This window comes from Beta vulgaris, chromosome 8 (genome assembly GCF_026745355.1).
Source record: "Beta vulgaris subsp. vulgaris cultivar EL10 chromosome 8, EL10.2, whole genome shotgun sequence".
NCBI classification, from domain to species: domain Eukaryota; kingdom Viridiplantae; phylum Streptophyta; class Magnoliopsida; order Caryophyllales; family Amaranthaceae; genus Beta; species Beta vulgaris.
Window position 1 is genome coordinate 17,260,704 of NC_079209.1, and position 26,287 is coordinate 17,286,990.

At 40.6% G+C, this 26,287-nt stretch overlaps 1 protein-coding gene and 1 long non-coding RNA gene across 2 annotated transcripts; both read left to right on the top strand.

Moving 5' to 3' along the window:
- The first annotated feature begins 11,831 nt into the window (after positions 1-11,831).
- LOC130589958 (uncharacterized) lies at positions 11,832-12,390 on the top strand. Its single transcript, XR_008967473.1, has 3 exons — positions 11,832-11,901; positions 11,988-12,054; positions 12,141-12,390. It is a non-coding gene; the product is annotated as an uncharacterized LOC130589958 (long non-coding RNA).
- Positions 12,391-15,249: 2,859 nt separating this feature from the next.
- Positions 15,250-26,059, top strand: LOC130589849 (ras-related protein RHN1-like). The gene is made up of 7 exons (XM_057391454.1): positions 15,250-15,498; positions 24,233-24,309; positions 24,414-24,582; positions 24,968-25,016; positions 25,134-25,207; positions 25,743-25,833; positions 25,965-26,059. The coding sequence occupies exons 1-7, from the start codon at positions 15,250-15,252 to the stop codon at positions 26,057-26,059; spliced, it is 804 nt and encodes a 267-aa protein (XP_057247437.1).
- The last annotated feature ends 228 nt before the right edge of the window (positions 26,060-26,287 follow it).

A 26,287-nucleotide genomic window follows, 5' to 3' on the forward strand; every position in this document is an offset into this window, starting at 1 on the left:
CTAGTTGGACCGAGGAAAGATAAGGACGCCGCATGATGACCCACTAGTTGTGGAAATGAAGATTGCCAACCTCAGGGTTAGGCGAATTCTGATTGATACCGGAAGCTCTACTGATATAATCAGTGCTGATTGTTTATCTCGGTTGAAGTTTCATGAACATGATCTGGTGCCTGTAAATCATCCTATAATCGGCTTCGGCGGAGGAATCATTCATCCTTTGGGGACTGTCACCCTACCCGTCAGAGTTGGGGAAAAAGATGCTGCTCAGACGCTTTTTGTGAAATTTTTGGTAGTACGGGACTTGACTGCTTATAATGTCATTCTCGGACGCCTACCTTAAATCACATCAAGGCTGTTATTGTTCCACATCTAATGCTGATGAAGTTCGAGTGTGATGGGGGGGGGAAGATTGGAACTCTTTATGGAGATCAGCAAGCTGCTACAGAATGCTACCTTACCACCCTCAAACCATCATCATGGAAAGAAAAGGCAGAGCATCCGAAGGTAAAGGAAGATAATTCGGCTGAGAAGGTGAAGGGTCAGATTATTGAGATAAAGCAAGAGGTAGAGAAGGTGCAAGTGCTACCCCAGCCTGAGAGGAAGCCGTCAGTGCCCTTACCTAGCAAGAAAAGGAGGTGTTTGGCTATTAAAGAGGAAAGGAATTCATCTGAGGAGGTTATGGTGATAATGAGCTTGGGACTAGAACGTCCAGAGCTAGTAGAAAGCCCGGTAAAGATCTGTTTAAGACGAGAGCGTCCAGAAAGGACATTAAAGATTGGGTCTGTCCTGAATTCTGAAATTAAGGACGTCTTGGTCGCGCTGCTAAAAGAATTCGAAGATGTTTTTGCCTATACCGTGGAGGAAATGCCAGGGATAGATCCTGAAGTTGCGGTGCATAGGCTGAATATTGAGCCGGGGCAGAAGCAAGTCCGGCAAAAGAAAAGGCATCTTGGGCCGGCCAGGAATCAAGCCGTCGACCAAGAGGTCCAAAAGCTTCTCAAATCCAAATTTATCTGTGAAACCTATTATCCAGATTGGGTGGCAAATGTGGTAATGGTCCCCAAGCCGAATGGTACTTGGAGGATGTGTGTAGATTACACGGATTTGAACAAGGCTTGTCCTAAAGACAGCTTTACAATACCCAAGATTGACCGGCTCGTTGATTCTACAACAGGACATGCACTGCTTAGTTTCATGGACGCCTACTCAGGCTTCCAGCAAATTCCCATGTGGCCGAACGATCAGGATAAAACCTCTTTCATCACGGAAAAAGGGTTATATGGCTGGCTTCGGATGCCATTCGGCTTGAGGAATGCGTCGGCCACCTTTCAAAGGCTCATCAACACTGTTTTTCAGCCGCAGCTTGGCAAAAATATGAAGGCTTATATTGACGATATGATCGTCAAGTGTCGAGAAGAAAAAGATCACTTGGAAGATTTCAGAGAAACCTTCATCACTTTGAGAAAGTACAAGTTAAAGCTCAATCCGCAGAAATGCGTTTTCGGTGTAGTGGCCGGGAAGTTTCTAGGGTTTTTGGTCGATCAACGAGGGATTGAGGCCAACCTTGACAAGATTCAAGCAATTCTAGATATGACCTCGCCGTCCAAGGTCAAGGAGGTTCAGCGTCTGACGGGATGTCTAGCTGCTCTTGGACGGTTTCTTTCAAAATCAGGAGATAAGTGTCATCACTTCTTTGCGACTATAAAAAAGAATGCAAAGTTGAATGGACGGAGGAAGCAGAAAAAAGCACTTCAGCAAGTTAAAGAACATCTTCGGCAGTTACCAAGGCTAATAAGCCCGGTCGAAGGAGAAAACTTGTATGTTTACTTGGCCGTGTCCCCATTCGCGGTAAGTGTTGTTGTCCTCGCTGAGAGAGATTCAGTACAAATACCCGTCTACTTTGTTAGCCATGTGGTAAAGGACACAGAAGGCAGGTATTCATCCAGAGAGAAGTTCAGCCTGGCGCTGTTAATGGCCAGCCGAAAATTGAGGCCTTATTTTCTTGCTCACAGTATTCTTGTTTATACAGACCAGCCGTTAAGGAAAGTATTGCATAAGATGGACGCATCCGGCAGAAGGTTGAAGTGGGCAGTTGAGCTCAATATGTTTGATCTGACGTTCGAGCCTCGAAAAGCAATTAAGGGGCAAGCTCTGGCAGACTTTCACTAGGGGAAAAAATCAGAAGGGCTGCGCAGGTAGGGCTGCGCATTTTTAAAAAGCGCAGCCCTACTTTTGAAGGGCTGCGCCTTTTAAAAAAAGCGCAGCCCTTCAAAGAAAAGGGCTGCGCTTTTTTTAAAAAGCGCAGCCCTACCTAGAGAAGGGCTGCGCCTTCCAAAAAAGCGCAGCCCTTCTCTAGGTAGGGCTGCGCTTTTTAAAAAAGGCGCAGCCCTACTTGCTGGGTATTTTTTTTTTTTGTTCGATATACTCTATGCATGCGCGCCTTATTCCCCCCATTCTCTTCACTTCATTCTTTCCATCTTCACTTCTTTCTACCCCAAAGTTGTGCGAAAATATTCCCCCCATTCTCTTCGAGTGTTGCACCACCACCACCACCACTACTTTGCCCTAATTCGAGCACCACCACTACTTTGCTCGCGCACCACCACTTTGCACCACCATATTCGCGCACCACCACTTTTCGCACACCACCACAATTCGCACACCACCTTACGCAGCACCCCCACATTGGTCCCCACCCCTTGCGCACCACCACCTTGCGCACCACAATTCATCACTTCTTAGTTTCTTCTCTTCTCTTCTCTTTTCTTCTCTTCTCCACCATTTAGTGGTTATTAGGTATGGATTAATTTTGTTTTTAAGTTACTTTTGTTTTTGTTAATTGAATTAAATGGTTAATGTGCAATGTGGGTTTTTCAATTGTAGGAAGAAGAGGCTAAGGAAGGCAAGTAAAGTTCCAAGTATCTCTTTTCTCTTCATTGCTCGTCGTTGGTGTTAAGAGGTAACTATTTTAACATGTAGACAAAGTTGATAATTATTGAATGTATATATGTATTTTTTTTAATGAATAATATATTATTTGTTGATATGAGATTGTATGAAAACGCAATGTGATTTAGCTATATATATGAAAATATATAAGTAGTTGTTTGAATCATCATCATATATGCCTAGATACCCGTTCAAGACTTACTCATTAGGGGTAAGTCTTGAATAGTCCCCGGTTTGGGACTGTTCTTGGACGTTTGATCTCACTTAGGTGGTGAATGTGTGTCTTCTTTTCAATTCTGAGGAAAATCTTGGCTTATCGTTTCGCTACATTGTTCTCTGGGTACATATGTAGATAAGCAATTATCTACATTGTGTACTTGGAGAACTGTAGGGAAATGCTGCCGGATTTTCCTTAGAATTGGAAAGTTGGCATATATTCACTAGTGAGATTAGACGTCCAAGGATGGGTTAGGTTGGAGTGATAAGGACCTTTGACTGCATGCATACAATTGAACATGTGACTATCTTAGCTTGTTGTATACGTGTGTGATTTGAATATGTGAGTGTATGTGTACTTTAATAATGATTGATGCATTATAATGAATGTTGTGTTTAATTATTAGAGGTGGTCTTCTTGAATGAGATGGATCGTACTTGGATGTATGGTAGTCGTGAATCGATTGAGTTTGTGAATGGGGTCTCGGAATTCTGTAGAAGTGCATTAGAATATCAAACATCCTCTGGAGCAGTCGACTTTTATTGTCCTTGTTTGGATTGTAGAAATGTGAGCAAGGTTAGTAGTATACATGTGGTTAGGGAGCATGTATTTCGCCGTGGGTTTAGGCCTCAATACCATGTATGGATTTGGCATGGTGAGCAGGGGAGGTATATGGGAAGCTCTGGATTAAAGAATGATGTATGTGAAGAAAAAAAGAAGGATGATGATGAGTTAGGGGATGAGAATTTGGATGATGAATTTGGAGATGATGATAGGGATCGGGTAGACGAGATGATACACGAGGTTGAAGATCAGTCGTGTAGACGACCTCGTATTTTTGAGTCTATGTCTAAGGCTGCTGAAAAGCCGTTGTATCCAGGTTGTACAAAGTACACCAAACTTTCTGCGTGGTAACACTGTTCAACATTAAGTCGAACGCTGGTTGGACGGACTCTAGTTTCACATCGTTGTTGGAAGTTTTAGCTGAGATGCTCCCTGAAGGAAATGAACTGCCAAAGTCGTACTATTATGCGAAGAAGTTGATGTGTCCTTTGGGTTTAGAGTACGAGCGGATACATGCTTGTCCTAACGATTGTGTGCTTTATCGTAATGAGTATGAGCATTTACATGAGTGTCCACGTTGTGGATTGTCGAGGTACAAGCGTGAAGGAGCTGGAGGTAGTGAAGGACCACCAGCCAAGGTGTTGTGGTATCTACCCATAATACCTAGATTTAAGCGCATGTTCTCAATGAAAGGAGATGCGAAGAATTTGAGGTGGCATGCAGATCGTAGGAAGAAAGACGGTCTGCTCAAGCATCCGGCTGATTCGCCTGAGTGGAAAACTATCGACAGGGTGCATAAGTCATTTGGTAATGAGGATAGGAATCTGAGGCTTGGATTATGTACGGATGGCATGAACCCTTTTGGCAATCTCAGCTCGCAGCATAGCACATGGCCAGTAGTTTTAGTGGTTTATAACTTGCCTCCTTGGTTGTGCATGAAACGCAAGTACATGATGTTGTCGCTTCTTATATCGGGGCCCAAACAACCTGGAAATGACATAGATGTATACCTTCAGCCGCTTGTTGAAGATTTACAGAAGATGTGGAACGAAGGAGTGTTAGTATTTGATGCGTATGCTAATGAGATGTTCACTCTGCGTGCCATGCTTTTTTGTACTATGAACGATTATCCAGCTTATGGGAACTTATCTGGGTATAAGACTAAAGGAAAACAACCTTGCCCGATTTGTTTAGATGACATGAAATCTACACACCTTAAGGGCTGCAAACATGTGTATATGCGCACACGAAGGCTCCTCAGCCGCGACCATCCCTATCGGTTTAAGAAGAAGGCATTCGATGGGACGGTTGAAGAAGAAGTTGCTCATAGACCATTAACTGGTACTGAAGTTTATAATCAGGTGAAGGGCATTGAAACAGTCTTTGGTAAACCTGCTAGTGAGGTTGATAGACCTACAGGATTATGGAAAAAACAGTCCATTTTTTGGAAACTCCCATATTGGAAAGATCTAAAGGTCAGACATTGTTTGGATGTCATGCACATAGAGAAGAATGTTTGTGAAGCTATTATCGCGACACTTATGAATATTCCGGGTAAGACAAAAGATGTTAAGGCGTCACGACTTTACTTGGAACAAGAGGGGATTCGACCAGAGTTGTGGGCTCAGAAAAGGGACGGAAGAAAGAAGAAAAGAGGGGAGGAAAGGGTTGATGATGATGAAACACAGAAAAGTAAAAAGGTGGAGGATTCGGAGAGGAATTATTTGCCACCAGCTTGCTACACGATGTCGCGTGCAGAGAAACGGATTTTTTGCGAGTCATTGTATGGCATTAAGGTCCCTACTGGCTACTCATCGAATATGAAGCGCTTTGTTACCTTAAATGGTGAGTTGAAGTTATCGAGTATGAAATCGCACGATTGTCATGTCATGATGCAAGTATTCTTACCGATTGCAATTCGTGGGATACTTCCAAAGCATGTGAGGCACACCATTACAGAACTGTGTTCATTTTTTCATTCAATCTGCAGCAAAGTCCTAGACCCGTCGACCCTCGATTCCTTGCAGACTAGAGTAGTTGAAACTCTATGCAAATTTGAGATGTATTTCCCCCCTGCATTCTTTGACATTATGGTCCATCTCATTGTCCATCTAGTTCGAGAAATTAAGCTGTGTGGTCCAGTGTTTTTGAGGTGGTGCTATCCTTTTGAGAGATATATGGGAACTTTGAAAGATAAAGTTCGTAATCCTGCACAACCAGAAGGTAGTATAATTCAAGGGATTGTGGGTGAAGAGATCAGTAATTTTGTGGCTGAGTATTTTGCTAGTGTTGATCCTGTTGGACTTCCGACATCCCGACACGAGGGCAGACTTGAGGGCAAGGGTACAATTGGTTCAAAATTGATCACACCTTCCGTAGAAAAGCGTAAACAAGCTCACTTATTTGTATTGCATCACGTACCAGATGTCCATCCTTATTTAAGTGAACATATGGAGGAATTACGTGTTAGCAATCCTGGAAAAGGAGTGAGGGCATTGACGCAAATGCATAACAAGACTTTCATTGATTGGTTTCATAAACGAGTACTCAATGATTTGGATGAAAGTGTTCCTGAAACAGTCAAGTGGTTAGCATTTGGTCCTCGTGAAGCTGTACGCTCTTATGAGGGTTATGATATTAATGGGTATACTTTTTGGACTGAACGTCAAGATCTCAAGTCAAGATCGCAACAAAATAGTGGTGTTTCACTTGTGGCGTCGTCTACACAATATGCAAGCTCGAAAGATAAGTCGCCTGTACATGCTGAAAGCAACTACTATGGGCGAATACAAGAAATCTGGGAGCTGGACTACTGTACTTTAATATTTGCCTCTTGTGTTGCACGTGGGTTGACAATAATCGCCGTTGTGTAAGAAACGATGATCCTTGCGGTTTCACCCTTGTTGACCTTAGTCGTTTACGTGAAACTGAGGAGCCATTTGTAATTGCATCACAAGTAAGCAAGTATTTTTTGTAACTGATCCTGCTGATCATAAGTGGTCAATTGTTGTACCTGGTAAAAGGAGTATCCTCGGTATTGGTGATGTTGATAATGAGGAAGAATATGATGCATTTGAGGACCTCCCCCCTTTACCTATCCTGAAATTCGTGTGGAAGATGATGTAAATATGTCGGAGAATTATATGCGTGTAGATCACACGGAAGGGATACATGTACTTGAGGATCCTAAGAAAAGGCGGAAGCTCAATGAATCATGAGACATAAACTCAGGTGTGTGTAATTTCTCCAATTTTTAGGCTTCAATTTCTTGTTGGTTGCATTTTGGGAACGAAAAGGCCATTTCCGGCCTATTTTGGCCTATTTTGGCCTTTTCGCTCCCAAAATGTACTTATGAAGTGATTTAACCTCAAATTCTTTTTGAACATGATTATATGATGTATAATGTAACTAGTATGTAGATTTTTAGGCTTAATTTCTTGTTGGTTGCATTTTGGGAACGAAAAGGCCATTTCCGGCCTATTTTGGCCTATTTTGGCCTTTTCGCTCCCAAAATGTACTTATGAAGTGATTTAACCTCAAATTCTTTTTGAACATGATTATATGATGTATAATGTAACTAGTATGTAGATTTTTAGGCTTTAATTTCTTGTTGGTTGCATTTTGGGAACGAAAAGGCCATTTCCGGCCTATTTTGGCCTATTTTGGCCTTTTCGCTCCAAAATGTACTTATGAAGTGATTTAACCTCAAATTCTTTTTGAACATGATTATATGATGTATAATGTAACTAGTATGTAGATTTTAAGGCTTTAATTTCTTGTTGGTTGCATTTCGGGAACGAAAAGGCCATTTCCGGCCTATTTTGGCCTATTTTGGCCTTTTCGCTCCCAAAATGTACTTATGAAGTGATTTAACCTCAAATTCTTTTTGAACATGATTATATGATGTATAATGTAACTAGTATGTAGATTTTTAGGCTTTAATTTCTTGTTGGTTGCATTTTGGGAACGAAAAGGCCATTTCCGGCCTATTTGGCCTATTTTGGCCTTTTCGCTCCCAAAATGTACTTATGAAGTGATTTAACCTCAAATTCTTTTTGAACATGATTATATGATGTATAATGTAACTAGTATGTAGATTTTTAGGCTTTAATTTCTTGTTGGTTGCATTTTGGGAACGAAAAGGCCATTTCCGGCCTATTTGGCCTATTTTGGCCTTTTCGCTCCCAAAATGTACTTATGAAGTGATTTAACCTCAAATTCTTTTTGAACATGATATATGATGTATAATGTAACTAGTATGTAGATTTTTAGGCTTTAATTTCTTGTTGGTTGCATTTTGGGAACGAAAAGGCCATTTCCGGCCTATTTTGGCCTATTTTGGCCTTTTCGCTCCCAAAATGTACTTATGAAGTGATTTAACCTCAAATTCTTTTTGAACATGATTATATGATGTATAATGTAACTAGTATGTAGATTTTTAGGCTTTAATTTCTTGTTGGTTGCATTTCGGGAACGAAAAGGCCAATTCCGGCCTATTTTGGCCTTTTCGCTCACCGTGCACACCCCTCCCCCCGCCACCCCCCTCCCCCTTGCTGCCAACCCCCCCCCCCCCCCCGGCCACCCCTCCCCCTTGCTGCCAACCCCCTCCCCCCCACCCCACTCCTCCTTGCTCCCCACCTCCCCCCTTGCTGCCAACCCCTTCCCCCCATTCCCCCTGCTGCCTGCATACCCCCCTTCCCCCCCCCCCCTGCAGACCCCCCTGCCCCCCTTCCCCCCTGCAGACCCCCCTCCCCCCCCCTGCCCCCCTTCCCCCTGCAGACCCCCCTCCCCCCTGCTGCCTGCAGACCCCCCTGCCCCCTCCCCCCTGCTGCCTGCATACCCCCTCCCCCCCCCTGCAGACCCCCTGTAACCCCCCTCCCCCCCCTGCAGACCCCCCTGTAGACCCCCCTCCCCCCCTGCAGACTCCCCTCCCCCCCTGCCCTCCTTCCCCCCTGCAGACCCCCTCCCCCCTGCCCCCCCTTCCCCCCCCTACAGACCCCCCTCCCCCACTGTAGACCCCCTTCCCCCCCTGCCCCCTGCCCCCTTCCCCCCTGCAGACCCCCTCCCCCTGCCCCCCTTCCCCCCCTGCAGACCCCCTGCCCCCCCCTTCCCCCCTGCAGACCCCCCCTCCCCCCACTGCAGACCCCCCTCCCCCCCCCCCTTCCCCTGCTGCCCCCCTTTCCCCCCTGCCCCCTTCCCCCCCACTGCCCCCTTCCCCCCTGCAGACCCCCCTTCCCCCCCCCCCCCCCCACCCCCACTCCCACCTTACCCCACCATACTAGTTACATTTTTAATTTGCCAATTTTTTTTTACTTAATTCGTATGTTTTTTACCATTTCAGGGACATGGAGGATGTGCATACGGATACGAGTGCGGAACACACTACCGAGGATGAGTGTTTCGATCACAAAAAGGAACAACGGCAAATGGTTATGGCTCGACGTGAAGAAAAAGGTATACAAGCGTCAATTGCAAGTAAGAACTTGCAGACGAAGAAGAGGAAAGGAAGGGGACCTACAAAGTCACTAGGGAAACCCACCTTAATGACTTTGGAGTACGATCAATTGGGGCAACCTTGTGGAAAATGGCGTCAAAAGTATGCCATGCAAATTGGGATTTGCATGCATAAGCTCTCCATTCTCCACTCATGGAAAGAGGTCCCCGAGTCTTTGAAGAAGATGATTTGGGAAGATACTATGGTAAGATTCGCGTATAATTATTTAGAATTTTAACACTTTGGTTAAATATACTATGTAATATTGACTAATTTGTGAAATGCGTTCTTTGTAGAATCAATTCCATATTCCAAACGATGAAGCGAAGAAGAATTTGTTTCTATCCGCAGTTGCCCAAAGGTTCCGAGACTTCAAGGCCAAGCTAGTGTCGGGGTGGATCACGAAGCGGAGAAAAGTCGGGGGAACAAAGAAGAAGAAAATCTACGACGGGGAAGCAACACCTTCTTCTGAGGCTTCACATGACACATCATTCGAGGAACCCTCCAAGCTTCCATATCAGATATGGAGGCATATCACAGCTGAGCAGTGGCATGCATTTGTTGCACAAAAAACAACTACCCCAGAAGTTGTTGTAAGAATCTTTTACTAGCTAAGATTTAATACTTCAGATCCAATATTATATAACACCATATCTAACCTTTGTTTATATTTGTGTGTTTCAGGCAATTCGTGAGAAAAATAGCGCGAATGCAAAATCTAGGAAGCACTATCACCATCTGGGTGCTCAGTCGTATGGTCAGGCGAGAGAATCGTGGATGTATGACCATTACCCCACGATTGCGTCGACCACGACGCAATCAGGCACTAGCTCTACGACGACAGCTGCACAGCGGCAACCAGATAGAGTGCTCGATTGGTGGTGTTCCATGCATGGGGTTGATGCAAAGGGACAGAGAGTCATACCTGATCCCGGAACAAAACAGATAGCTAATGCCATTGTAAGTACATATTATAAGTTATTGATAAGGTTTACATAATAATATAACTTCTGCGCTCACGAGTATTTCTCTCTTATCATTTATGCAGATTGGCTTGAAGGAAAAGGAGGCAGCTAGTGAGTTCACTCCTAGAGGACAAGTTGATGCCTTACACGAGACTCTAGGACGGGACCAGTATGGACGTGTGAGGGGTGTAGGAGGTGTCCGCCTCGGGGTGAGAAATGTGTATGGTGATCAATACACCTCTACGTCCAGATCCACTACCTCCAGTGTCAATTCATCACCTTCCATAGATGTGGAGGCTATGAAAGCCGAACTTCGGGAGGAGCTCAGAGCGGAGATGACTCAGAATTTCAACGCCATTTTGGCGCAGATGGGCTTACCGACTTTTGGTGCTTTCACGCAGGGCAATGTTCCTATGCAGCCTGTTCCTCACGCAGCCTGTTCCTACGCAGCCTCGTCCACAACCGGAGTTAACGGTAATTGTTTAATATCACAACTATTGTTCTTAAATATGTTGTTTCATAGACTAACCTTGAATAGAGTTTTTTTTTAAAGGAAGAGACACCATGTGAGCTATGTAATCAAGGAGATGGTCATGGTAGATTCATTATCGTGGCTTATGGATCTGTACAGCCCCCTAGGGACCGGCCACTATTGCACAACCAGCCAGTAGCTGATATTCACTATGTGGTCAGCGTTGAAGACATTGTGACCGGTTTCGAAGCATTTCCTTTCCGCTGCCGAATGCAGGAGTTGGTCTACAGTTATTGTCTGATTCCATTGGCAGTTATATTCTATGGCCGCGTGCATTGGTGCGGTTAGCATATCAGGTACAATCTCTAACATAAGTTATATACATAGTTTTCTTTTATAGTTCCTATATATGATTGTCAGTAATATCTTTTAATTTAACTAATTACTAGGGTTCGGGGAAGGCCGACAGGAAGGGAAAGAAGGTAGCTTCACCTCAGGGAGGCCGACGTGCCCAAGTGGGAACGAATTCTTCGGCAAAGTATCCACTCATTACGGATATGGAGGTGGTGCAACGCCTTACTAAAACCGTGCTTCTGGCTACATGAGTGCATTAGCGATGCAGCCGATGAAGCAATGATTGAGATTAAGTTGTCGCACCACCAATTCCACTACATTGATGAGGAAACATCGACCTTCATTTCTAAGGATGATATTAAAGAATTCTTACTTGGGGAAGAGTTGAATGTTTCCATGATACAAACATTCATGAGGTAATACTTTATTAATTAAGTAGTATTCAATCCAACTAATAATAACTTCCATAATAAGTAAGTTTTATTTTTATCTATATGAATTCTCTCCAGGCTATTATACAATGATGTGAGGCGATCTAGTCAGCCAATCTTTGGTTGGTTATGTCCAAGCTTTGTACGAGATGACAGTTGCGTACAAAACGAAAAAGAGGTGAAAGTATATCTCAAGGATTCTTTGAACGCATGTTCTCGTCTTGGATATAAGATCGTTCTTCTTCCTTACATTGAATCGTATGCTTCTTAAACTGACTTTTTAATTAATTAAATTGACCTATTAGTTGTTCTACGATAACAATAACATTATTTTTATTGTTGTAGGCACCATTGGACACTCATTGCAATATGTGTGTCAAGTAACAAGTCTACCACTTTGATTCTTTGCGTAAAGGAACAATACGGTCCTTACTAGTCAAATCATTGTTAAATAGGTAGCCTAATTGAAACTATATATGCACACTTAGCTTATTAAATATTAAATGTACATCTAATCTTATAATAATGTGTATTGATGTAGTGTGATGAAGAAGATTACTTCATCTGGACTTCGACAAGGAAAAGCTCCTGTTTGGTATTTAGTCGAGGTAAATGTAATATTTTTTGCATCCTTTTATACAAACACATAATACACATATAACATGTCATTTATTGCATCTTTGGTGAATTTTAGTGTCCGGTACAAGAAGGTGGACTTGCGTGTGGGTATTACGTCATGAGGTTCATGCTCGATATCGTCAACTATTGCAAAGATGTTGTTGATCTTCGAAAGGTATGTAACTTTTAGGTTTCCAATTGTTGTTTGTTGTATTTCCGGCCTATTTTAGCCTTTTCGCTCCCAAAATGTAGTTATGATGTGATTTAACCTCAAATTCTCTTTGAACATGATTATATGAGGCATATTATAACTAGTATGTAGATTCTTAGGCTTTAATTTGTTGTTGGTTGCATTTTGGGAACGAAAAGGCCAATTCCAGCCTATTTTGGGCTATTTTGGCCTTTTCGCTCCCAAAATGTAGTTATGAAGTGATTTAACCTCAAATTCTCTTTGAACATGATTATATGAGGCATATTATAACTAGTATGTAGATTCTTAGGCTTTAATTTCTTGTTGGTTGCATTTTGGGAACGAAAAGGCCATTTCCGGCCTATTTTGGGCTATTTTGGCCTTTTCGCTCCCAAAATGTACTTATGAAGTGATTTAACCTCAAATTCTCTTTGAACATGATTATATGAGGCATATTATAACTAGTATGTAGATTCTTAGGCTTTAATTTCTTGTTGGTTGCATTTCGGGAACGAAAAGGCCATTTCCGGCCTATTTTGGCCTATTTTGGCATTTTCGCTCCCAAAATGTATTTATGAAGTGATTTAACCCCAAATTCTCTTTGAACATGATTATATGAGATATATTATAACTAGTGTGTAGACTTTTAGGCTTTAATTTCTTGTTGGTTGCATTTCGGGAACGAAAAAGGCCATTTCCGGCCTATTTTGGCCTTTTCGCTCCCAAAATGTAGTTATGAAGTGATTTAACCTCAAATTCTCTTTGAACATGATTATATGAGATATATTATAACTAGTGTGTAGACTTTTAGGCTTGCATTTGATTTTGATTCCATTTCGGGAAGATATATGTCATTTTTAGAAGTACTAACTACGGTAAAATGATTGACTTTTTGTATATGTTTATTCCTTGGTTGTTTTGCAAGGTTTATGCTAGTTCCATACCACGTTTGAGGAACTTCACCAAAGAAGAAATTGACGAAGTTCGGGATAAGTTGGCGTCCCACATTACCGATGATTGCATAGGATGAGATTTTCGGTCCAACAATGTACTAGCTAGTTTCTATCACCTATGTACACTTTTTACATTATTTTAATATATTTGAAGTTAATTATTACCTTTCTCCACTTGTCATATATTATCGTATTGCAATTTGCATTTTTTTCTTGTCCAAGAGAGGTTATGGGTGGGGGTGGGGCTGGTGTGTGGGTGCAGGCTGTGCTGCTGGTATGTGCAAGCAAAATAAAAAAAAATAAAAAATAAAGTGAAGGGCTGCGCTAGTTTATACTAGCGCAGCCCTTCTTACTTGAAGGGCTGCGCTAGTTTAAACTAGCGCAGCCCTTCCCAGCTAGAAGGGCTGCGCTAGTCCTTCACTAGCGCAGCCCTTCTTCTTAGAAGGGCTGCCCTTCTAAACTAAGAAGGGATGCGCTTATGAAGGAGGCGCAGCCCTTCTAGTTAGAAGGGCTGCGCTTTTTTCAAAAAGGCGCAGCCCTTCTATCTAGGAAGGGCTGCGCTTTTCTAGCGCAGCCCTACTTGAATAATGAAGGGCTGCGATGGAAAGGGCTGCCCTCTAAAAGCGCAGCCCTACATGCCATTTTCAGCGCAGCCCTACTGCTTTTGTCCACTAGTGTTTATTGTAGAGCTTACCCGGCCAACAGTAGAAAACGTCCAGGACCCAGCGGAGGGAAAGAAACATTGGACCCTAATTGTGGACGGCTCATCCACTACTAATGGATGTGGAGCCGGGATAATTTTCCAGTCACCAGAAGGGGATAAGTTTGAGTATGCCATGAAGTTCCAATTCCAGGCTTCAAACAACGAAGCAGAGTATGAAGCTCTCGTAGCCAGCATCAGGATGTGCAAAACGGCTGGAGCACTGGAAATTGAAGCTAAAACTGATTTTCTGCTGGTAGGCAGCCAAGTAAATGGGGACTTCGAATGTAAAGATGCGTCCATGAGTAAGTATATGAACTTGATAAAAGAGGAGATCAAGTCTTTGAAACGATTCGTCCTAGATCAAGTGCCTAGATCTGAAAACCATCAGGCTGATGCCCTCTCTAAGCTAGCCAGTTCGGCTGAAGGGGATGTGCCTAGAACATTCTTCTAGGAGGTCAAGGCGGCCAAGAGCATTGATGCTGAGGAAGTTCTGTTTCTCAGCCGGGAAGATAAGTGGATGAGTCCCATTATTGAGTACAAGAAGACAGGCCGGTTGCCTCTTGATTCTTTAGAAACTAAGTACGTGAAGGCTAGGGACAAGTGGTTCGAGTTGTGGAATGAAACTCTGTACAAAAAATCCTTCAACCGGCCTCTTCTTAAGTGCATCAGCAGGAAAGATGGATTGGACGTTTTGAAAGAGCTACATGAAGGAGCCTGTGCTTCCCACATTGGAGGGAGGGCGTTAGGAGAAAAGGCTCTGAGGACTGGCTATCTTTGGCCGACCTTGAAGGAGGACGCCTTGCTATACGCAAAGAAATGTGATAGTTGCCAAAAGCATGGCAACATCTATCTGAAGCCGTCCAATTACTTAACTCCAATCCTCTTTCCTCTTCCCTTTGCTAAATGGGGAATGGACATTCTTGGCCCCTTTCCTATTGTTGCCGGCCAGAAAAAGTTCGTAATAGTAGCCGTCGACTACTTTACAAAATGGGTTGAAGCTGAAGCATTGAGAGGCATTACCACCAACGACGTCAAAGGGTTCATCTGGAAGAACCTCATCACAAGGTTTGGTATGCCCCAGTCCATTGTCTTGACAATGGACCACAATTTGAAACACCCAAGCTTCGTCAATGGCTGGGCGATCAAGGAATCAAGGCTCACTTTGCTGCAGTGGCTCATCCACAAGCTAATGGGCAGGTCGAAGCTTTTAATAAGATCTTGTCGGCCGGAATAAAAAAAGAAGTTAGATAATGCTAAGGGATTATGGGTTGAAGAATTGCAGTTGGTCTTATGGTCAATAAGGACAACGACCAAGAACTCTACTGGAGAAACCCCATTCATGCTCGTATATGGCTTTGAGGCCGTCCTTCCTATAGAGATTGAGGAACCAACCCTGAGGGTGATGATGTACTCAGAAGACGCTAACTGGGCAGCTCTCCGGACGGCTTTGGATTTAGTCCCTGAAGTCAGGAGCAATGCACTGTCGAGAATGCAACTCTACAATTTAAGGATGGCAAGGGAGTTTAACAAAAGAGTTGCAAGGCGTCCGTTGAAACTTGGAGACCTCGTCTTGAGGAAGATGGAAGCGGTTGGCCGAGCTAAGGAGCTAGGAAAGCTCACCCCTAATTGGGAAGGACCCTACAAAATAATCGAAGTAATTCAAAATGGCACCTTTCGTCTGGAAGGCATGGACTGGCGTTCTATTCCTAGGACGTGGAATTCTGATACTTTGAAAAAATACTTTGTTTAGGGTATCTTGAGAAAGTGTAACCTTTTCTTAATGCATTACAATGAAAAAAGTAGAAATGTATACATGTACCTTGACTATCCGTCAAGCAAAATTCATATAATACAGTTCTACTTCCCTATGACTCTCTGTTTGATTTATTTGCTTAAGTTATATACTATCGTCCAAAGCTAACTAATAAAACAGAGCAGCAAGTAAACACACCTTCTATTAGGGAGTCCTGGACGACCTACTTCACCAAGAGGGAGTCCTTCCAAGAGCTAATTCAGGACGTTTTGCCCCATATGAAGAGAGCTCGTCCAGAAGCAACTCAGGACGTTTTGAAAATTTAAAGGATGAGCTCGTAAAAAAAAATTAATAATAAAAAAAAAATAAAAAAAAGGGAAAGGGTAATTTCACTAAGTATACCAGTGTATCCATCCTTTTCTCAGCGCCGGATTTGCTGTACTCCATCTAGAGGGACTCCGTAAATTTGGCCGAGCTCATGTTTCCAACAAATGATTTTCTTAGCTTAGCTTTGGCCGAATCTGTAAAAAGGTGAGTTAGACGAAGGATAAATCAGACAGATGCTTCACTTAGAGAAATAAGCATATTATACCTATATCCTCGGCCTGCCGCAAGCCGGCAGCAACCAGGAAGTTAACATGGTAGAACATCTCCTTAAAGGGAATCCAATTGGACGGACCCTTAAAGGACGAATCGTCGACGGAATACTCCGAAACCCTGAAGTATTCCATCATCTCTTCAGCCGAAGTACTCTCTAGCTCTAAATATGAAGCTGATCGTCCGGTATTGGTTGTGCATCGGCTGAAATAACGAAGTCGTCTGGCAACCGCTTCATTAGGAGCTTGGATGAATAAGAATTCGCCCTTCCAGGAGTGCATCTTGGACGTCTTGTCCCAAGACGTCAGGAAACCCTGGCGGTTGCACACGCTAAACCAGGTCCCTTCTACCGTTCTGGGAACCTTTGAAACGTAATGAATCTGGGTCAAGGCGGCCAAAGAAGGGTCAACTCCCTTTAGCTCGCAGACGGCCAAAAAAGTCAAGATATTTTGCCAGGAATTTGGGGTAAGTTGATTATGGCCTATGTTGTAGTAGTGAAGGATTCGGCTAATAAATGGGTGCAAAGGAAAACGGAGGCCGGCATCTAAAGCTAGCCGATAAACAGCAAAATGGCCTCGAGGGGCACTAAGTATAGTATCCTCCCGGCCAGGAAAAACAAAATTATAACCTGGCATGGGCATAGTCGCTGAGAAACGACTAAGATCAGAACCTACTCGTCCTAGCCAGACATTGTCGGCCAGGATGTATCTAGCCAAGCACTAAGTATACGAGCTGTTTGCTTGACGCGCGCCAGATTACCCTGCACAGATAAAGACTGGGTCGTCTGACTTTGCCGTCCATGACTAAAGAAAAAGAATGCATGTCCGGCCGAGATAGGTCCAACTCTAGAAGATGCCGAAGAAGATAGGCCCTCTGTTCTAGGGTCAGTATCAACCCTTGAGCGGCCGGGATTGTTCGAGGAAGAGGACGAATCCATTTTCTTAAAATATGTGTGAAAGTACAAAGAAAATGAATGAAAAAATACCTGTAAAGAAAGTTCGGACGAATGTCGGGGATGAATTGAAAACCTCGGACGAACAGAGTAGCAGAATGCAAGAGCTCGGACGGGAGTCACTTCTCTCTAAAAAGCTCAGTAAAAATTGCAGAGTCTCTCTCTCTAGAAATTTTCTTAGCGATGTTAAAATGATTTCAGAAACGACAAAGTCACGTATTTATAGAGGGGTGAAAGTCCCCTCATCCGGTAAAAGTAACCGTTGCCATTGAAAGTTGACCTGTGGAGACCGGCAAAATGGCGCCTCTTTTTGAAAAAGAGAAGGGCAGTTTCAGGTCGGTTAAAAGAGGAAGATCAACCGTCTTGGCGCCTAAAAAAGTAACTTCCTCTTTTAAGGGGCAAATGTTGTAGCCTAAAAATCAAGGGCTACCAAGATGACACGTGGCTTCATCCTAGCCATACATATGGCACATGTTAATGAAAATAAAGTACATGGGTCAGAAGATTATGTGGGCTAAAGTACACTCTTTTGATGAAAAAGGTGTACTAAAACCACTCTTATGCCCCAAATCTATACTTAGGCCCAACTAAAACCTCTTATACTCCTGTATAAAAGTGAGGTGTGCTAACCAATCAGTACTTGTCACGTGTCACCATATTACTGCTTAGCCAATCAGATGCTCCCAAATTAGGGTGACATCAAGGTACAACAGTCATTTCAAACAGTATAGATAGTCCTTGAAATCAGTGAAAAGGTACGTTTTTCATAGCATAGTACTGTTATTCTGCCATAAATTCTATCTCTCTCTACTTTCTCTCTCTAAAAGTTCCTTCATATCCCTGATATCTGACTTAAGCATCGGAGGGGGAAATACCACCCAAACCTCCAGGGTGGTCCCTTTTTGCAGGTTGCTGGTCAGAAGCCTATACCGGGATCCGAGCCCAATCATTGTTGCACAAATCTCCAAATCAAGAATCCGAAGTTGGGAGTTGTTTGTATTAGTTTACTAGTTTCATACTACGTAACAACTCCCATCTAGTGCAGTTGATCATAAGTGATATTGAGGAGGGAACTTAGACAGTATCCCAGCTCAAAAACTTTTGTGCATTCCAAGCTTTTCTGTCCATGACAAAACCTCGAGATCATAATGAATCCCTACCAGGTCATAATTATGAAGCCATGCAAGAGGAACTGAATGAGTTCTAGAGGAATATGGTCTGGCATCTTGAGACCAAGCCTAAGAACTAAAAGGTAATTGGGCTTAAATTAGTCTTTAGGAACAAACTAGATAAACATGGAATAGTCATAAGGAATAAAGCCACACTAGTGGTTAAAAGGTATAATCAACAAGAAGGTATTTATTTTGATGAAACCTTTGCTCCTGTTGCTAGAATAACAGCCATTAGAATTTTGATTGCATTTGCATTTGCTTTTATGGGATTTAGGTTGTACCAAATGGACGTCAAATGTGCTTTCTTAAATGGATAATGGAAGACGTCTGTGGAACACCCTCCCGGATTTGAAAATCCTGATCTTTCAAACCAAGTCCATAAGCTAAATAAAGCTCTTTATGGGCCGAAACAAGCTCCTAGATCTTGGTATGAAAGACTTTCAATTTTTTTTTTTTGCTAAATCAAAGAAATATAATACCAAACTTTTCATAATTACAGACTAAAGAGAAGCCAAGGGAAGGCAAACCAACTAGGTTGGACTCCCTAACCTAGGGCCTCTAACAACTTTCAGAAAATTTACTTTCACATGAGTTTATAAGAGGTATGTTGATAGGAGCCTATTCCTTTGATCTAAAGGAACATACATTCTAGTAGTACAAATTTATATATGCTGATGATATAATCGTTGGTGCTACTAATGAATCTCTATGCAAAAAATTAGATGATCAAATGAGTAGTGAATTTGAGATGAGCAAGATGGGAGAATTGAACTTCTTTATTGGACTGCAAATCAAGCAAACTGAAAGATGAACAATGATCCATCAACAAAAATATGTGAAGGAACTATTTAAGAAGTATGGACTTGAACAACCAAAGACCAACCACACTCCTATAGGATAGGAAAAAGGTTGGATGAGGATCAAAGTGGTAAAGTTATAGATCAGAAAAAATATAGAGGTATGATTCGATCTTTACTTTATCTAACTGCTAGTAAACCTGACATTTCTTTTACTGTTGGATTATGTTCTAGATTCCAGTCAAATTCGAAGGAATCTCATTTGACAGTAGTCAAAAGAATTCTTAGGTATTTGAAAGGAAGTGATGATCTATGTTTGTTTTATCCTCGAAGTAACATCTTTGATCTAGTTATCTATCTAATGTTGACTATGATGGGGACTTGGTAAATCGCAAAAGCACTTCTGGATCGGAATCGCTCAATTCCTAGGAAGAAGCTTAGTTTCTTAGAGTTCAAAGAAATAAAACATTGTTGCTCTCTCAACAGTTGAAGCTGAGTATGTAGCAGCAGCTGCTTGTTGTTCCCAGACATTATGGATCAAACAACAGGTACATGACTTTGGCATTAAGTACAAGAGTGTTCCTATTTTTTGTGATAACACAAGTGCTATATGTATTTTCAAGGATCCAATACACCATTCTAGAGTCAAGCATATTCATATTAGACATTATTCTTGAAGGATTATGTTGAAAAAGGCTTAGTTAAAGTAGAGTTTTGTCCTACTGAAAAACAAATTGCATATATCTTGACCAAGCATCTTTCTAGAGAAAGATTTGAAAATATTCGATTGGAACTAGGGATGATGATCAGAATAATCTGAAAATGTCTTTATAATCGCCCCCCTAAGTAATATTCATCATTAAGTGTGTCCTACAACTTTCATGAATTTTATTCATACACCTTAGTGAAGGTTAGGGACTCGCATTAGTCTCATAATATTCCCCTTAGTGTCCTTACTAGTACTTTGAGTAAAAACAGTACTTGTACAACTTAGCTAGAAGTTATCATACGCATGAGTTCAAATATTCTTCATTAATTTTCTTTTATCTTCTTTCATAAGTTTTTATTTTTCTCTTTATTTATTTTTCCAAATTTCTAAATTCTCATTCACATTTCATTCGTTGCATCAGTTCAAAATATTTAAATGCATGTCCATTGTATTTGAAATATTAAATGTCTAAGAAAAAGGAAAAGCACCACATTAAATGAACCCCCTTTACACACGCATAAAGCCTCCCTCTTAAACACCTCCTACCATCATATCATTACTCGCGCCTACTATTCACTCTAAACCATCAAATATCCCAAAACTTCTCATCTTCTCTCTCTCTTCACAAAAAACCCTAATTTCCATGGCACTGAAACGCTCAAGTACCGAAAGCATCAACCTTCCACATGAGAAACCATCTCCTTTTGTGGAATATGACAAAAGTGACAACAAAACTGAGCACTCTAGCCAAGCATCATCTGCATGCAAAGAAAAAACACCACAAAATAGAACACTCTTCCAAGACAATGGAAGACGAAATTAATGAAGAGGAAGAAGTTGTAAGGGAAATTAAAATTCCCACAAACAGAGGTAAGAAATCGAAATCATCAAAGTTTTTGATTGGGTTTTGTGTTGATTTGGGATGGTGTAAGAAAGTAAAATGGGACAATTTCTTGAGATTGTCAAATTTCAAAAGTGGTCAAATATTTTGTACATAGATGAGGACTGAATTTTAAATTGAGTGAACATAAATTGGTAAGGTTTGGTGAACATAAACCCTCATCTATGTACAAAGATGTTACTTCGAATGGATTATTCTAAATTTGAAATTTAGAATAAAATTCAGTCATTTTGTCCTCATATTCTAAATTTGAAAATTCAAATGGATTATGCATAAGTGTTGTCGGGGGAAATTTGGTAAGGTTTGGTGAACATAAATTGAGTGAGTGGTTCAGTGTACCTGCTGTTGGGTACAAGGAATACGTAAAGGGGAAAGCAAAATTAAATGTGGCAGGGACAACAAATGTAAAAATTTAAAATTTTTATGGTGGTCATCCCTCTGACCTTTCTATGGACCAGAAAGATCTCAACCCTTTTCACAAGTTCCTCTTCCAATTAGTTTGGCGGTTCCTTGTTCCTCGTACCTCCAAAAAAATCCAAGCCAATCTTCTTGATCTCCCTCTCATATAATGTTTAGCCAATAACATTCATATCAAGCTCTTTGCATTGATTATAACTCACCTTACCCATTGTACAACACACAAGAATCGCATTGGTTATGGAAACCTCATTTCCATAATCTTAAAAAAATGCAACATAAAACTCCCCTCTAAACCATCTTTTGAACTAGAAACCAAGAACTATGTAACAAAAGATGCCCTCTTAAGACTTAGCTTAAGGGTCTAATGGGGGTGTGCCAGGGTATGAGGTTGAGGAAGTTAAGGTGAAGCAAGGTGGAGAAGGAGGTTGAACCAACTGGAAAAAGGAAGAGAGAAGAAGACATAGAATCTAGGGTCAAGCAATTTGTCCGGAAGAGTCAGAGATAGGCAGAACCCAGGAGGAACCCGGTTAGTGGGATCATGATTGACCTGCAGGAGGATCCAGTTCCTTAAGGAGCATCTTCTCAAGCTGTGGATTTTCCTCTCCTGTCTACTGATGGTATTTATGGTTTGTTAAAGGAGATTCAAGCTTCTATTTCACTATTGGAAACAAGGGTGCAAGCTTTAGAGGCTAGAATTGTTCAACAAGTTGTTCAGCATGATTAGCTTCTTCAAGCTATGAACAATGGAGCCTCCAACATCTGCACCAAAATTGATTTTGTTGCTGCCTCCTTTCCCATCCATGAACTTCCCAGATCCCAGTCTCTCCTAATAAAGACTTTTGATTTCATTTTATTTTAGGATTGTATAATTTTTGAACAAATTGCATCTCACTTTCTTTTGCTTCTTTTTCTTGTGGTATCATAAGAAATTTATGAACAACCTATGCATTCTCTTCTAATCCAATCTTCTTATTATTTGATCATTTGAACTCTGTTCCTAATATACTTATGCTTTGTTATGCTTGTTCCTGTTTTTCTTACTTTTGGCATGTTTGGATGGCTAATATTATGAGATGATATGTTAGAGCTACTTGTCTTGATTTTAAGATTGTTGACTCTACTAGTGTTGCAGGTTCACTACTTAGTTTTGATGATGACAAAAAGGGAAAGATATGTTTTCTGACTTTTTCTTAGTCCTTGTTGCTTTTCTTGATGATCTTGTCTCATCCCAAGTCACAATTTAGAGTCTTAGAGTTTTCAACTAAATTTCTTATTTCTTTCTTTTCTTAATTTTGCCAACATTTGGCATCATAAAAAAGGGGGAATATTGTTGTATTCACTGATTTAATGATGGCAAATAATTTTATTGAGTCTAGGAAAATAATTGTTTAACTTAGAATTTATTTTTACATTAGTTCATATTCTTTTGAGAATGATTTATTGAATTGTAACATGTGGAGAAATGGTTATGAGTTTAACTTAATCAAGTTATTTTACTAAATTAGTACATATGCTCGAAACATTATATGCTTTGAGTTAACCTAATAATATGGAATATTATTTTGAATAAAATAAATTTCATGATATTTGTTGGAGTATGTGTTTGTTGTTATTCTACAGGTTGATGAAATGCAATAACAAACTGGGCTTTAATGAAGGAAACGCAAATCAGGTTGCAGTTCCTAGGTTCTAAGGAGACTGGAAACTGTCTGGCTTGTCAGCTCCTAGAATCCAGAAGATTTAACTAACTCCCAAATATTCAGCCTCAACAACAAACTTCACGCTGAACATGGAGTGATGACTGATTGTACGTGGAGTTAGGCTCTGTTTGGGGAAGCATTTCAGGTGACTTAAATGATAAGGTGCTACAATTTTAAGTCACCTTATATGATTAGTGGTGTTTGGTGGAGGAACTTAAATAAAATTTAAGTCCAAAAATTGACTGAAATTGAGTTGGAGTAAAATATAGCTTCTGAGATCAGGTGCTGAATTTTTTTTTTATTATTATTTTCTTGTTATCTTTTTAAGCCTAAAAAGATATTTTCTTTTTTTTTGTTTTTAAGTCTAAAAAGATATTTCAGCTACAGCCATAAATAATATTACCAAATAGGTTATGCAATCTGCTAGCTTATCAGTTTCAGCACCTTAACAGTTTCAGCTGCTACCTAATTAGTTTCAGCCACCTTATCAGTTTCAGCTCCATTTCAGTTAGTTTTGCCAAACATAGCCTTAGTGGGAGAAGATCATGGATAAAATGGCTACATCAACGGATAGATCATGGGCCACTTAGAAAACCCATGTTTATGTAGTGAAGCAAAAATAGGAGCTGCTGAGATATGCTATATATAGCTCAATAAAGAATCAGAATAAACGAACAACTTTCCAGATTTATTGTCTTCTTTGTAAGAAAGTTTATTTCAGTTTTAATACTCTTCAAAGCATCTTGTAATACTTTTGAGTGTTGGGTGAGTGAGATTTAGAGAACAAAATCTTGTAATCAAGAGTGCGAAAGAGAAAGAGAGATAAAGGAGAGAAGACTTTGAGTGAAGTCAAGTGAGGAACGTCACGTGTTCAGGGGGCACAAGGTGACTGGAAACTGGTTCCTAGAGAAACTGAGTGAGGATTGATTTATTATAAGTTGTAATAACTGTTATGAATAAAAGAGCAAGGTTTCTTCCTAAAGAATTGAGGAAGAGAACCTTGTTAAAAGGATCTTCTTGTGTTCTTCATTATTATCTATTCTCTTCATTAGCTTTCAAGTTTTATTCCGCGCAAAAAGTTCGCAAATCTCCACAACTACAATTCACCGCTCTTGTAGTTGATCTAGTGTTTATATTAGACTATCAATACTCATATGTATTACTCCAATATTAAGTAATTTTGGAAAACTTGTCGCCTTTCTTAAAGTATTAATGCTTTATGACTAAATAATTTTCTAGTATTCGCTTACTAGAATAAAGTGGAGGAGACGGGATAGAATGAGGAAATAGTTAGTGATCTACTTCATTGATTATCTTCCAGGTGCTTTTTGGGGATATGGGAACAGGAAAAACAATCTTAGTTTTGAGATTTGTTAAAGGCCAATTCTTTGATTATCAGGTTACCCTCTTAAACAACTCCATACACTTGATATCGAGTAGCAATCCTGTTCTTGCTAGTTGATTACAAATGATTACTAATTTAGTGATTGCATAACCTTCAGGGAATCAACAATTGGTGCAGCATTTTTCACTGAGGTCTTGTCCTTAGATAACACAATTGTTAAGCTTGATATATGGGACACTGCTGGACAAGAACGATACCACAACTTAGCTCCTATGTACTACTGCGGTGCAGCTGCAGCTATTGTCGTCTATAACATTACTAGCGCGGTAATTGTCGGACAAAGTAGCAGGGCCATCTAAAGAGTCTTCAACGTAGCCAACATTTTTTTTAAAAAAAAACCTCTAAAGTTGAAGCCAGAAAATGTTCTATGTAGTCCATATAGGAAAAACAGAAGCCACTATTTTTCACTCTCATGTGCGTCATTTCTCATTTTTGTGGTCACTGACTATTGACATTAGGATGGCCATGATGGACGAATAATGGATAATCACTTAATGTATTACCTCTTTCATGGTTATTGCTTCATTATATGTTGATAGTCCTGTTTACTAAGTAATCTCTTGTGTAGTTTTCAATACATATTCATAAGCTTGATGTGATTATGTATTTTAAGAACAAATCTGATTCCATGAAACCTGGTTTTTGGTTTAGGAATCATTTGAGAAAGCCAAAAGATGGACACGAGAATTGCAGAAGCAAGGTAACAACAATTATGCCATTTCATGTCAGATTTTCAACTTACAAAGGTTGCACATATAAGCATTATGATTAGTTCATTTTAATTTTTAACAGTTTGTTTTCTTTTCCACACAACCAACAAGTCCTCATATGTTCACTGCATTGGTTGGGAACAAGGCAGACCTTGATGAGAAGAGGGAAGTCGATAACGAGGTATACTAGCTATATTTTGACAATACTTAAAAAATTGTGTTGATATTATGCATATCCCGGGATAGAGGGATTACTTAAAACCAACTTATAGGAATGTACTGAATTAAGCTATAGCAAAGTTCTTATTTAGAGGTTACTATTCCGAGAGCCAACTCTACATAAAGCTGCTTAGTGAAACAACCACAACTGTATGAAATAAGACGTGCTAATTAATCAGTTGCATTGATGTCTTTATCCTTTAAATAAATCGTGGATGATTCCTGGGTGGTTTTTATCAATTATATAACCATGAAAATCAAAAGATATTATTGGAGTTTGGACGGCTAGATTTACGTGCCAACCCATAAATTACCATAAAATGGCACTTCTCTTTCTCAAAGCCTTACTAAGACAAGTCAGAATATTGTAACATCGACCTTTCTCGTAAGAAACATATACTTGCAACTGCAGTAAGATTGAGACAATACTCAATACATTTGTTGTTAATAAATAATAATATAGCTAAAGGATCTTAATGAGACCGATAACTTTGCAGGTAGCTGAACAATATGCTAAAAAGAACGGGTTGCATTTCTTTGAAACATCTGCTAAAACTGAACAGATCAATAAACTCTTTTATGAAACAAGTTACTTCTCTACACTCTTTAAGCAGACAGAAAATTCAAGGTGCATCCTCTTCAACTTAATTCAAGGCTAATTAGGTGTAAATATAAGTGTATTACTATCTGTATATTCATAAAGATGTTCGGTCTTCCAGCAACGACATTGGCAAGAACTTGTTCACCACGTGCAAGTGGAATGAAATTGGAGAACAGTCGAGAAGGAAGAGGGACATTTTGTTGCTTCAATTGATAGAATGCTCAGTTCATTGTATGTACTTGATCCATTTCGAAAGTTATCTTTTTATCCTGACAAGCTTTGATGTTTAGACTTTTAATTCATGCTATTTGTACAAGTGTGGAAAAATAATTGTGTTAACCTAAAGTAGGTTAACCCTGACATTCAATATATATAGTGTTTACAATACATACCTATGACTTAGTAAAATACCATTCTACCCTTTACATATAATATTATCTC

Bases quoted from the DNA above. Each gene is read 5' to 3' on its own strand.
- LOC130589849 (XM_057391454.1), top strand. From the start codon at position 15,250: ATGCTCGTATATGGCTTTGAGGCCGTCCTTCCTATAGAGATTGAGGAA. The intron at 15,499-24,232 runs GTTGGCCGAGCT...ATTATCTTCCAG, and splicing joins TCTTGAGGAAGATGGAAGCG to GTGCTTTTTGGGGATATGGG. The intron at 25,208-25,742 runs GTATACTAGCTA...ATAACTTTGCAG, and splicing joins AGAGGGAAGTCGATAACGAG to GTAGCTGAACAATATGCTAA.